Source organism: Chondrus crispus, genomic scaffold (genome assembly GCF_000350225.1).
Source record: "Chondrus crispus Stackhouse genomic scaffold, scaffold_307, whole genome shotgun sequence".
Classification (NCBI taxonomy): Eukaryota; Rhodophyta; class Florideophyceae; order Gigartinales; family Gigartinaceae; genus Chondrus; species Chondrus crispus.
Window position 1 is genome coordinate 24,669 of NW_005179192.1, and position 13,176 is coordinate 37,844.

The 13,176-nt window shown below is 51.0% G+C and overlaps 2 protein-coding genes; one reads left to right on the plus strand and one right to left on the minus strand.

The window, feature by feature from the left end:
• Nucleotides 1–685: 685 nt before the first annotated feature.
• CHC_T00008840001 (actin) lies at nucleotides 686–2,349 on the minus strand. XM_005717205.1 is given in 4 exon segments: nucleotides 686–1,028; nucleotides 1,029–2,033; nucleotides 2,161–2,277; nucleotides 2,278–2,349. The coding sequence occupies 2 exon segments, from the start codon at nucleotides 2,275–2,277 to the stop codon at nucleotides 1,029–1,031; spliced, it is 1,122 nt and encodes a 373-aa protein (XP_005717262.1). The 5' UTR covers nucleotides 2,278–2,349; the 3' UTR covers nucleotides 686–1,028.
• A 7,658-nt stretch (nucleotides 2,350–10,007) lies between these two features.
• Nucleotides 10,008–12,911, plus strand: CHC_T00005660001 (hypothetical protein). Its single transcript, XM_005717206.1, has one exon. It carries the CDS (start codon nucleotides 10,008–10,010, stop codon nucleotides 12,909–12,911), a length of 2,904 nt encoding a protein of 967 aa, XP_005717263.1.
• Nucleotides 12,912–13,176: the final 265 nt, after the last annotated feature.

The window sequence follows — 13,176 nt, forward strand, 5'->3', positions numbered from 1 at the left end:
GGATTTTAAAGTTCCAATTTTCTGTCTGTGTAACTGTAAACAGTGAACTGTGTCATCAATAAAATACCGTACCTTTGTGCCCCTCCGTGACCTCATTCGTTAAATGCACACACTCCTCTATATCTTCTCCACAGGATTTAACCTTGGCACACAAACCAAGTAGACCAGCCCCTTTGTGCGCAAGTTACTGCTTACCAATGTACCATACAATGGTAAGCATGATCCTCACTTTAACGCTGTTTGCAAGTCTAAGCAAGTCGCCAGGAGGGGGCGCAGTATACTACATAAAATCAGCGGAGAGGTCTAAAAAAGCGCTTCGGCTCTTGATTCTCACGAGTTTTCGCAAGCCTCTAAGGCCTTGCGTGCGCTATTGCGGCAGCCGCTGTCTTGCGTGGTAGAAGTTCGTGTGTGGAGTTTCAGTACAGTGTAGAGCCTTCCAATTTGAAAGGGACGCATTGAGGATGCAAGGAAAGGGCGTCTTCACTCGTTCCGTCACCCGACGAGTTAGTAGTCTTCCTCCCGTTGCGTTGCGCAAGCACGCAAAAAGGCGGAACCGCAGTGATAGCACTCGCACGGGAGGCGGGGGTACTCTGGACATGCTTTCACAGAATCTTGGAAGTGGTCTCTGTTACCTCTTCCGAGATTCTATGCTACTACTCCGCTACGACGGCAGGCGACATGGATATAATTGGCAGTGAACTGTTTTAGGAATTAGAAACGATACATTGCATCGCACTGAAAGAGACGCTCCAAATGAGAAATCAGGAAAAGGGTGTCAAGAACACTACTCTGCGCTAGCTACCATACGGGCTGACGAAAAACATCTTTTGAAGAAGACGGGACAAGCATCACCCAAAATACCCCGGCGACCAGCCCACGCAAGACAGACGCACCACGAAACTGGCGAAAGCACCATGCAATAGACTAAAAAGAAAAAGCCAGAAGGCACAGTGCTTTCGATACATGAGATGACAGGGGACCCCCAGTAAGCAAGTTACCTAGTTTTCAACATATAGTTGACACAAGATTTAGAAGCACTTGCGGTGGACAACAGACGGGCCCATCTCGTCGTACTCGGTCTTAGACACCCACATCTGCTGGAAGGTGGAGAGAGATGACAAAATGGAGCCACCAATCCAGACGGAATACTGGCGCTCCGGCGGGGCAATAACCTTAATCTTCATGGACGGCGGGGCCAGGGTCTCAATCTCCTTCTGCACACGGGAAGCAATACCGGCGAACATAGTAGTACCACCGGACATGACAATGTTGCTGTAAAGATCCTTACGAATATCGATATCGGTCTTCATGATGGAGTTAAAGGCAGTCAAATGCATACCATCCATTTCAATACCCAAGAGCTCCGGCTTGAAGAGGGCCTCCGGGCACTGGAATCGCTCAGCCTCGACAGTGATGACCTGACCGTCCGGAAGTTCGTATTCCTTCTCGAGGGAGGAGTTGGAGGAGGCGTTGGCGAGCTCCTTCTCGTAGTCCTCAGCAACGAAGCACAACTGCTGCTTGACATCACGCACAATCTCGAGCTCGGCAGATGTGGTGAAAGAATAGCCGCGCTGCATGAGAAGCTTGGCCATCCACCCAGTAAGATCGCGGCCAGCGAGATCAATACGGAGCACAGCATGAGGTAGGGAATAACCCTCATAGATGGGAACAGTGTGAGTGACACCATCACCTGAGTCCAGAACGATACCGGAGGTACGGCCGGAGGCATAGAGGGAAAGGACAGCCTGGATAGCGACGTAGAAAGCCGGAATGTTGAAGGATTCGAACATGATCTGAGTCATGCGTTCACGGTTAGCCTTGGGGTTGAGAGGGGCTTCAGTTAGTAGAACGGGATGTTCCTGGGGATCGACACGAAGCTCAGAGTAGAAGGCATGGGACCAGATCTTCTCCATGTCGTCCCAGTTGGTGACGATACCGTGCTCAAGCGGATACTTGATGATGAGAACACCACGGCGGGCCATGGCGGCGTCACCGACGTATTCATCCTTTTGGCCAGTACCAACCATAATTCCCTGTTGCGTATCATCAATAAGGCAGTAAGAGGCGATACCAATTAGAGTTGTTAGTAGCGAGGAAACAAACTCGGAATGGGACGAAATTAACGCAGATCGGAAGAATGCAGAACGGTGTGAAAGTTACCTTCTGCTTCGGCTTGCCGATAACTGCAGGGAAGACGGCCTTCGGGCAGTCCTCACCGGCGATACCGGTCTTGCAGCGACCAGAGCCATTGTCGATGACAACCGCGGGCTTCGACATGATGATTATCCGAGGTGTTTAGGAAGTAGAAACGGTGCGAAAGTGGGCAAGGAGTTTGTGGGTCGATCAAAGTACGGGGGGGGCTGATGCGCAAGGTGCGAGTGTATCTATGCTATGGGGATGAGGGGTTGAGTTGAGTGCAGGGAAAGTAAGTACGGAATCGGGGGCGAGCAAAATGGATCGTAGTGTAGGTTACGGGAGAGTCTCAAAGAAAATAATTGCTGCGTCGCTGCAGGGGTGGGGAGGGGGGGGACCTGGGGCTTAATTATGTGATTTGGAATCGAAAAGCGGGGGGGTTGGAACGAGGGGAAGGGTCCGAGAGGCGGTGGGGCATGCGGGGGACGCCGGAAGATTTCGTGGTGAGCAGTCTTGGAAAGGCGGAAATGCCGAATGCAAGCCGGCGGTCGGCAAAGTCTGTGCAAGCTGCCCGATACGAAATCGCGAGAGAAATGCAGCAATCGGTCCGGGTGCTCCCGCCGGCGACGGGCCAAATGCAAGATTAAACGAGCGGGGCTTACACGACAACAGGTGGAAGGTGGACCGCGGGCCACCGGACCCTAGACGTGGACGGCTTACGTGGTGCGGCTTGCCGGCCGGTGTCAGCCGTCCTTGATGAACGCTTGTTTTCCCGCGCAATGCGCCCCGCAATGCCTGCCACGTCCGCCCTTCACTGTGGCCCCGCCCAATGCCCATCGCACAAGTGGAAGCGGCCCGCCGTCGGCCGCCTCTGCCGCGTGCGCTTTCGCTTCGCCACGCGGCAGTTGGCGCCTCCAGCGGCCGCTGTGATTCGCGTTGAGACAGACGACTTTTCTCCTGACCACACATGCACCACGGTTTTCGCCGTTCGCCTCTCCCCCCTTCCAGCCATTCTCCACGTTGACCCATTCGGCCCGTACACTATTCCCCCCCACTCCTCTCTTCGCTTCACTCCACGTGCAAAAGAATCTTTTTGTCCCCATAATTAGGGTGTTTGAGACTCTTGAAATGGCGAGCCAAACACCAATCCAAACACCAATCCAAACTCCTCGAAACTTCCACGCAATACTGTTACGATGACTGTTACGATGACCAACCGCCACTTCATCCGTCAATAAATCATATATTTCCAGAATAATTTCGCACAATCGCTATCCCATTACCTGTCACAAGAGCGGATCGTTCAGATCCCGCCATCCAATGTTTGCATTTTGCAGTGTAAGAAAAGAGAGTGTCTGACAGTGGAAGCCGTAAACAACTGCGGACCACGGTCCGGACGAATTTTCAAACGGTGAGAAATTTGCTGTAAACAGGGATCATATTCGTGACGTTCGACTTGCTGATCAGCAACCGACCAATGGCCACCTGTTTTGTCTATGGATCCAATGGGAGCCCGCCAATACAACGTGGAGAACAGTTTCCAATGTTGTGCTTCTCCGCCATAAGGGCTATCAGAGCGTGGACTGCGGTCTCGCATGTTCTTGTGTATTTTTTCCGTTGAAAATATCCCCTTTGCCTGTCGGGTAATGTCGGCCATCCATTCCAGCTGTGTGTGCAACGTCTTTTCGCGTCATATTCCCGGGCCCTCTCCTCCTCGGCTGTCATCCCACTTTGCAATGCCGCTCCCTGACACTGTGACCGCACCGCCAAGACTGCAACAGAGTCCGCCCCATCGTTTCCGCAACCTTTACGGTGCAGTACCCTTGTACAACAACTTTGCCTTCCCCACTCCATCCACCCCACTGCAGTCACATCACAGGCGGTCGCCTTGCCCTGCCGCCCGGCAACATCGTTTTCCTTTTTGCAGTCTTGGCAAAGCCACAGCCTTTCTCTAAATGGAGCCACTGCATTTTCGACTGTAGATTAACCGTCCTTTCGTGCCCCCTGACTAGTCCTTCACCATTTACCCAAACATAATTTACGTATCGTTCTACCACCAACTGTGTCGTACTGAAAGAAATATACAAAGCGAAACAACCCCTTTCGAACTCTTGACCCCTACAGACCCCGGGTCAGCTCTCCCCGATACAGCGGCACACCCTCTTCCGCCGGCGCATCCGTTGATCCAACGTCCCCGGGAGGCGATTCCCCTCCAGATCTAAATGCCGCGCCAACAACTACCGCGCGGCCGTCAAGGATATTTAACCGCACAACGCGAGTCACATCCTCACCACGGGCGTGCCGAAGACCGCGAACAATCTCGTGAGACCTCTCGCGTCTCAGCGTCATGATAATTAGAAGGCGCACAAGCATCCGGCGCATGACCCTGCCTCGCGAGGCCGCACACGCCGGTGTAAATTTTTGCAAACCCCCTTCGTGCCTTGTCAATTGCAGGCAGCATACCTGTAGACCCTCGCGGTTTCTCTATGCCTTCGCTTCACACCTACGCCGATGCGGGGGCATCGCCGCTTGTATTGGTTCTATGCAGTATGTGACGTTGTCGACAGAATCTGTCGAGGCGACGACAAACGTCCTCTCGGCAGATCTCTTTCGTGACGCGATTACAATCACGCAACGACAGGATGCGAGACCATGCCCTCTGGCCTCAACAACGGCGTCGAATACCTGCATGCCAAAGTCCGGAGTCCGGAATCAAAGCTCTTCGACGCCGTGCCTGTCCACTGCCTCACGATTTCCCCAACGGGGCCTGCACAAGCATCATGGGCTGTGCGGCTGCCCCTGTTAGCGCTTCTCGTTGCCGTGCAGCACAACGTACCCTTCGTACCCTTCAAGGGTCATCGCATCGCGTCACCCTCCATGCTGGAATCCCCTCCCGCACCTCTCCACTTTCCGTGCTCTCTCCACGTTGTTCGAAATCCTAGAAATTGGACCGCATTTCACATACTCAAGGGTACTGTATGTTTCACTGGCAGGGCACCCCCCCTTCTTGATGACACGCGGCAGCATCAATTGACAGAAAACGAAAACAGAGGCCAGTTGCCTCTGTTTTCGTTTGGCAGTCATCCATCATCACTGCAGACTCTGCAGCGATGATGGATGACTGCCAAATTGATTTAAAAAACTGCTTTGAACGGATACAGCACAATATTGTACTGTACACGTGTACTGTACCCACACTGTCCTGTCCCATCTATGCGTGTGATACGTGTACATATTTCGCGCAATTATGCCTTCTCCATTTGTCCACATGTTTATGGGTGAGCTTGATCCACCATAACACATTCAACTACATCTATGAATCTCTAATTAGACATGAAGAGGTTGGCACTCATATTAATTGAATTAAAACAGTTTGTTTGAGTGTTTGCTCTTGTTGAGAATACAGCCAACGAGGCTGCTCGATCTCTAAAGTACAAACCTTCTTCATGCAAACATGCAATCCCCGACTCAACTGCGAGTTAGGAACGGCCCTGAGACCCGTCAGACCCGTTCCAGAGTCCGGGATGATTCAAGTCTCTTTCATTTCTGTAGCACAACGTCGGCAGCAACGTTCTAGCCTAGAACATGTCTATGCTGACATCAACTCTACCTCTTCTCTTGTCAACCTTCTCGCCCTCCTTGCTACCTCAGAAAATTTCCCTCCTGCTCTCCGTCAATTTTTTGTCCAGTAATGCAACGCACCTTCAGGTTCACTCTATACTCCACCCTGCCTGTCAAAAGACTATCTCTTCTTCCCCATCTTCACAACCTGATTGGCAGGAGTCATACGCATACATTTCATTCTGTTCCTGACAAAGCATGTCACCTCGGCGACGCTACCAAACCAATTCAAAGAATTTAGAAAGCCTTTCGTCACCCATCTCCGTCTTCGTCCACACCAGGTACACCTCCTGCTACAACTGTGCCTTGCGACCTTAAGCTAGTCATCACTCCTTGTCAACCGATATATACAATCTCAATCGTTGATCACGTTGGATAGATGACATTTCGACAAATGCTCTCTGCTCTGAATATTTCTCTGAGTGCACATTTTCAAGCTGCCCTTCCACCCACTGTTTGATAGTATGCGGACGTCTCGTCTTTAGTCGGTGCCATAATTTTCATAGGACCCTTCCTTTCGATGCTGCTCTCATCTTGATGTGCAAGTTGAGCTGAGACTGCTCCATAACGCAACTGCAGTCTCCAGCCCTCCTTTCGATCCCCTTCAACCTTCCTGAATACTTATGCCCTGCGCTTTTAGCAGTCAATGGCTTCTGCCCTGTCAAAATTCTCTGTGGAAGCTGAGCCTTTTGCTCTCGTTCGTATTCAGGTGCTCATTTCGTCAACATTTTCTTCGCTTCTAATAATACAATACGACAATGAATATGTTGAACGAAGGGCCTCATTCTGTTGTTCAAACCTCTTTTGAAAACTCTCCCCGGCATGACCAAATCAAACCATTCCCTTTGGACACTGCTCCCTTACCAGCAGAATTTTCCATATCAGAACTTATTGATGGCACCACTTCAACTACAAATTCAAAGACAACAAACGTTCTAATCTCCAGCAACACTCCAGAAAGGAATGATATTGACGAACATTGTGCTGGTATCGAAATTGAGAATCTACTGCCCGATGAGTTCGGCTGTTTCAGCACCTATAATCCGTCTATAGATTTCGATGAATCCATTGACATCCAGGATGCGAAGGGAGTCTTTCAGAATAACGAAGTCAAAGTATCCGATGAATTTCCTCTTTCCGGTGAAGTGCAAAAAAGGAGAAGGATAGATTCAAATGGAACCTATGCAGCAATAGACGGGCAACTCCATGCCCGAGTTGCGGAAAATCAGGCAGCTACTCTTTTTTGCCAACAAAACGAATTGCCATTCGAGTTTGGCACTATTGAAGACAATAACGTGCAGGCTTTTAGTGAATTGCAATCCCATCAGAACAGCGGATGCTCCCTCGGCACCGCCTTTCCAGGCGTAAAGCATGAATCTAAACCCATTCAAGCGGCAAAGGTCTCTGAAACCAGAGCAAAGCCCGACAACGTCGTTGTCTTTAAGGTGCCAACACCCTCGATGAGGAGCAAATCTTTGCGGAAAAGTGCGGCCTCTAACTCATCGATACCGCGTAAGCTGTCACGAGAATACATGGTTCAGACCTCGGATGAGGCACAAGCCCCTAGTGGAGTTGATGGACTCCCGGAATTGCTACCACCACCACCTCCAGATGAATTCTTCAAGTCAGCAACAGATGCCCAAAAGTTTGAGGCTGAAAGCGATATTGCTCTCAAGCACGGGTCTTGGAACGATGCTCATAAGCTGGATCTCCAACGCCGTGATAAACAGCAATCACTTGGGCAGCACTCACAATTCAGGTCAGATCAAGGAAATCGGCCCGAAGCACTCTCCTCCCCCCCTCAACAAGAGCAAAGATACTTATCGCAAATAAGAACTCCTCAAAATGCGCATAAGCGACATGTTTTGGGGGAGCAATTCTACCCGTCTCTACTCACGACCCAGGCGTACGGTTCGGAAAGCTCAAGTGCAGCAACATTGCAGCCGGTCTCTCACACGGTATTCTTACAAAAAGACAATGCCGGGTGGAAGAAGAATGATGAGCCTCACAACTACACAAGTTTTTTTGATCATCGCAATGACAAGAGTCTTGAAACCCCTCACTCCTCTTTGCTCTACCCCAGATCCAAGTGGGATTTTCATAAATCAGTAGGAAATGAGATTGAGTGGTCGGGAACATCGGAGTTGTACCATTCTAGGAACAGTGACCACTTAAGACAGACTCATCCAGGCAGAGATGCAAATATCGGAAACGGAGCTTCGCATCTCAAATCCAGAAAGAGAAATGCCGATCAAGCTTTGCATGGGAAAGCCCCAGATAGTGCAGTCGAACAAATCCATTTAGATGAGAACGGTCGAACTCGCAAAAGGAGACGAACTAGAGTTGAAGACTTGGATCCGTCCGACGTGTATGTCTGTTCCTTTGAGGATTGTCGCAAAAAGTTTGCCAAAAAGTATAACCTGAAGATTCACGAGAGGCGTCACCGAGGAGATCTTCCATTTATCTGCCCGCAATGCGCGAAAAAGTTCATGTGGCAATCAAGCTTTGAACGACATTTGAGGGTTCACGAGGCGCGGGCTGCAGCATCAGCAAGAAGACTTCGCAGGGGAAAGGAGCCTAACAATTTCAGACAAGAAGAAAGGACAATCAAACATGAATTTCTGAGAACTTCGGATTCCACTTGGAAACTCACCTTAAATGGTCTCAACACAGTAGTAAATCGAAACGACCGCGCATCTGTAGTCCTTGCAATGTCGCTTTGCACCCTGAATTGCATTGACTCTACAGTAGTGCTTGACGCTTTAGTGGTTGAGAAGGAAAACGAATATGCTATTCAGAGTTGTTCGCCGGACATACCAAACGCTGTAGAAGAGGAGGGGTCAAATGGCAATGGCATGGAACTCCATTCAGGTATCGAAGATTTGACTAAAGTTCAGTTCATGTCAGAACCCTCGTCTTTGGGCAGGGAGATTACAGGAAAGGATGGTTTCTTCCTTCAAGAGTTGACGCCTGGCGATGAGAAACTAGAAATTACCGATCCTAGTGAGTTGGAATAAGATTCTTGTTCCTGCAAGCAATCGACGGGTTTGCCTCATTCATGAACGCCAAGTCTTGGCCTGATATGTGACTTGTTTTCGTGAATACGAACGTGAAGCTTTTCAAACCTTCTCTCTCTTTGATACATTTGTATCTTAGCTATGTCCCGGGCCTCTTTGCTTAGTTGTGAAGGTCAATGTACATACTATACTGTTTAGTGCCTACTTTTCTAAATCCATATTTCAACTTTCGCCGATACGAAATGCATGAATATGTAGTGTAGGCGCACTGAATCAATGTCCGGCTCAGATACGCAGATACCAAGAATATTCAGGATCAAGGCAAAAGGCAGAGCTAGTCGGGTTTCTATGTATCAAGAAAATACCGCGCCTTATCCGCGTGCCTTCGCGGCAATCCTGAGGCGATCCTCAGTCATGGTGTAGTGTTTGCGCGCTGGCGGATGCCTTCTAACTCAAGGGAATTCTCCTATCGGGAATATTTCGACCCTGCGAAATCCACGAATCCGCGCGCGGTGGGAGGATGCAGCTGGGGTTCGTGACAAGAAGCTCAGTTGCTTTGGCTCGGTACGAGTGGAGCCGCCGAAGAGACGCGGTCATGCTTTATGCGGAAGTATAACTGCGTATTGTAGCGTTTGTAGAGAAGCGTCGATTCTTTGGCACAAGTGAAACGTGCACGCGGTGAGGCTCATGAGGACGGATAAGCGCGTGGGGGGGTGAGGCGATTAACTTTTGAGCGGTACAATGAGAAACGAAAATATGTTCAACACGAAAACGACGTTTCCAAAAAAAAACAAGAAAAAGTGGGCACGACCACCTCTTTTGATCCGCCGCTAACCCTCTGCCGGGGCTTAAGAGACACGGGAGCTCTGCCATCTCAGGCCTTTAGCAAAAGTCAACAGTCCATCCGGTGCAATTCAGACAGTGCAGCCGCGAAATAACTACCGACCGGGGTCCACGAAGACTTCAATTGTTGATGTAAGCACCTTCAAATTGCGCACTCATTAAATCGTTCACAAGCGATACCAGCGCATGCCCGTCGCTGCCACATCCCGTCAAGAAAAACAGTATCAACGCATCCGTTTATGAAAGTCTCTCTCAATGTCGGTTGAGGAGTCCGCCGAGAAAATATTTGTCTACTTGAGCGATGGGCTCAGCGAAGATTCTACTCGACGCCGGCGAGCCGAGGTAGCTCTTCGGGAGGCCGAAGAAAAGCAAGACTTTTTCGCTTCTCTCGCGATGATAACGGCTGCGTCAGACGCAGACGCCCCACCAAATGTTCGATGGCTTGCTGCTGTTTGCGGGAAGAATGCAGTTTCAAGAAGCTGGCGACGCCGCACGCATCCGAATGCCGTCACGGAGGACGAGAGGACATATGTGAAGGACACTTTGTTGCAAAAGCTAGGGGAGCAACATAGCACAGTTGCGATACAAATATCGGTGTGGGTATCTAGAATCGCGCGCATTGACTTTCCGAATGGATGGCCGTCTCTAATTACCGATCTGTGTGAAAAAGTGAAGTGCTCTAATGAGCAGGTGATGTTTCATTCATTGTCCACTCTTGACCTTGTTATTGAGGGAATATCTAGTAAGCGACTGCATAGTGATCGCAAGCGGTTCTATCAAGTGGCCCCAGCGATCTTCGGAGCGCTGTATGAGCATTTTGTCGTTCATTTGCAAACACTCATCCAGAATCCCAATCGCCAGGATGGCATGAAGAAGTCTTTTTCAGTCGTTGAGAAGTGTTTAGAGTGTTTCCAAAAGCTTGTTAACTATGGCTCTGAGAGAATCACCGCATTTCAACACTTGCCATCTGTCTTCTCTAAATTTATAGATATGCCGGAGCTCTTCCTCAGAGGTGCGGCAGGTGGCACCGAGCTGCAGTTGAGACTCAGTCATTTGGCTGCTGAGCTGATCGTAACGACGCAAAAGCGAGACCCTGTTCACTTCCAGGAGTTTCTTCCAAAGTTTCTGGAAATTTACTACAACTGTCTGATGGCGTTCAGATTTGGTACTTCTGATGAGTCTGCATGTTTTCAGGCTGCTCTCTTCGTGAGAAATGTCCTCGAATGTCCAGACTACGACCTTGGAAGTGCTTCTTTTGCTGAGTTCAAGGCAAAACGTGGTACCGGAGTGAAAATGCCGGATGGTGTGTGCCCCCAAGCTTGTCGATATATATTGCTTTCGTTTTTCGATGAAAATCGGGTAAATGCCCTCATTGAGTCGTTGATTTCCAACGTGTTTATCCTCAGCAATCGAGAACTCGAAACATGGGCAAACGACCCGGAAGCATTAGTGAGAGAAGAAGATGCGGCAGATTGGGGAACAGAAAGTTTGCGAAAGGAGTCGGAGGGGATCTTTTCATTATTGTTCCTTCGAGACTGGCAAAGAATCGCGCCAATGATCACGCGATTGACGGAATCCATACCTGCGGACAACCCATTGCTTCTTGATGCGTGCTACCGTGCCCTCGGACGTGCCACTCGAGATTGTCGGAATGCCTTCAACTTGGCAGACTCTTTGAATGGGAAGCTAGGAGCGATTCTCAAAGCAGATTGTAGCAAGAATCTTGGGGAACGTATTATACAAGCGCGTGCAGCATGGCTTATAGGTCAGTGCGCCGAACAGGTTTCACGAGAATTGCGACAAATTGTGAACCCGTTGCTGGTACGACTCATGGGGTTTACGGATGGGGACCTGGTGATTGCGTTGACGGCGACGAAGACGATTCAACATCTGGCAGAGGACCTCGGATTTCACTCGGAGGACTTTGCTCCGCAACTTTCTACTTGCGTTCTTCACTGTTTTCGGCTGGTGAACATCGCAGAAACTTATGCGACGAAACGTGACCTCCTTGGGACAATCGTGAGCCTTATCCGTCGATCGAACGCGCAATACGTAGTTCCGCTCATTGAGAGCGTGGCAAACGTACTTACACCGTTGTGGAGAAGTCGGCAGAATGGCGGAGGCAGTTTTCAGACGTCGGGTGAGAATTTCAATGGGACGGGAATTGAAATGGGAGAAGGAGGTGAAAACCTGCTGCGAGTGGCTATAGCCGAGGTGCTCGTGGCTATGATCGAGAAAACTGGTGAGGCATCGATGCAGTCGTCTGGGCTGAGAACATTGTCGCTGGAGGTAATTGCGTTTGCCGTAAACGTGGAAAAAGGGATGGGTGGTTCGTACATGATGGAAGACGGGTGCGAGCTGTGGGCGGTCGTTGTGGAAGCTAGCAGTGAGTATTCGGAAGAGCTGGCAAGGCTATTTCCTCAAACTGAGAGAATCCTAGGGCTTGACTTTGACTACCTGCGGGAAGTATTCCGCCTGCTCGAGGGGTATGCGCTTCTCGGAAGGGAGCGGTTCATGAACCAGTACGGGGCGGCGATGCTTGCAACGCTTCGGCGGGCGCTGGGGTCTGTACGGGACCGGGGTTGCCTAGCGGCAGTGGAGGTGTTAGACGTGATTCTGCTTTTGTTCCCGAGCGAGGGAGTGGGGTTCTTGGCGCCCATTTTGCAAGACGCGCTGCAAAAGATCATAGAGAATGAGGAAAGCCAGGTGGTGAGCGCGGCGTACACCGGACTGATTGCGCGGGCGTGCCTCGTGAAGGTGGGGGACTTTGAGGGCCTGGTGTTGCAAGGGAACGAGATGGCGGCGGTGGAGGTCGTGGAGGCAATGCTGAAAAACCTGGACTCGATGTACAAACTGCGGAGGCGGAAGCTGGTGACGGTTGCGGTGTGCGGCCTAGCGCGGCGTTACGGAAAGAGCACGAGCGTCCTGCAGCGCGTGCCATCCGTGCTGAACGCGGTGGTGCAGGTGCTGTCCGAGGAGCAGCATCGGGCGGGGCGGCACGCGACGGAGGAGCATCCCAAGGATTTTCTGAACGCGGTGGCGCGGTTTGGGGAGGGGGCCAGGGACGAGGAGGGGTTCACGGGAAAGGGGGTAGAGCTACCGGGGCAGAGGAGGAAGAGGGACATGTGGGACGGGGATGTCGTTGAGAAGGTGAAGTTGCGAGAGGTGTGCGGCGGGCTACTGATGGGACTCAAGGAGGATGGGGAGGAGAACTACCAGGCGATCTTGCGGGCGACGGACCCGGTTGTGCTGGCGCAGCTCGGGAAGCTTGTACAGCCTGATGGCACCGCCTCTTAAGGCGGGCGCTCGTTTACGGCGCTTGGGACAACTTGATAGGGCTCGTGCCTAAAATAAACTCCCCATCTCGCTCCTGATCCGCTCCCACAGCCAATCACAACGCGCCTCGCGGTCCTCACCCGCCACACGGTATTGGCCACACGACTCATTCCCCGTCCCAAAACACTCTGGAGGATCCTTTTTATCAACTGCATCCCCAGCATCCTCAGCATCGCCTGCACTCCTCCCTTCCCCCCCCCCCCTCCCCTACCTCCCCTCCCTCCCC

Coding starts and splice junctions, on each gene's coding strand:
- CHC_T00008840001 (XM_005717205.1), bottom strand. CDS start 2,277: ATGTCGAAGCCCGCGGTTGTCATCGACAATGGCTCTGGTCGCTGCAAG. Junction 2,034..2,160: donor TCGGCAAGCCGAAGCAGAAG/GTAACTTTCACA, acceptor GATACGCAACAG/GGAATTATGGTTGGTACTGG.
- CHC_T00005660001 (XM_005717206.1), top strand. CDS start 10,008: ATGATAACGGCTGCGTCAGACGCAGACGCCCCACCAAATGTTCGATGG.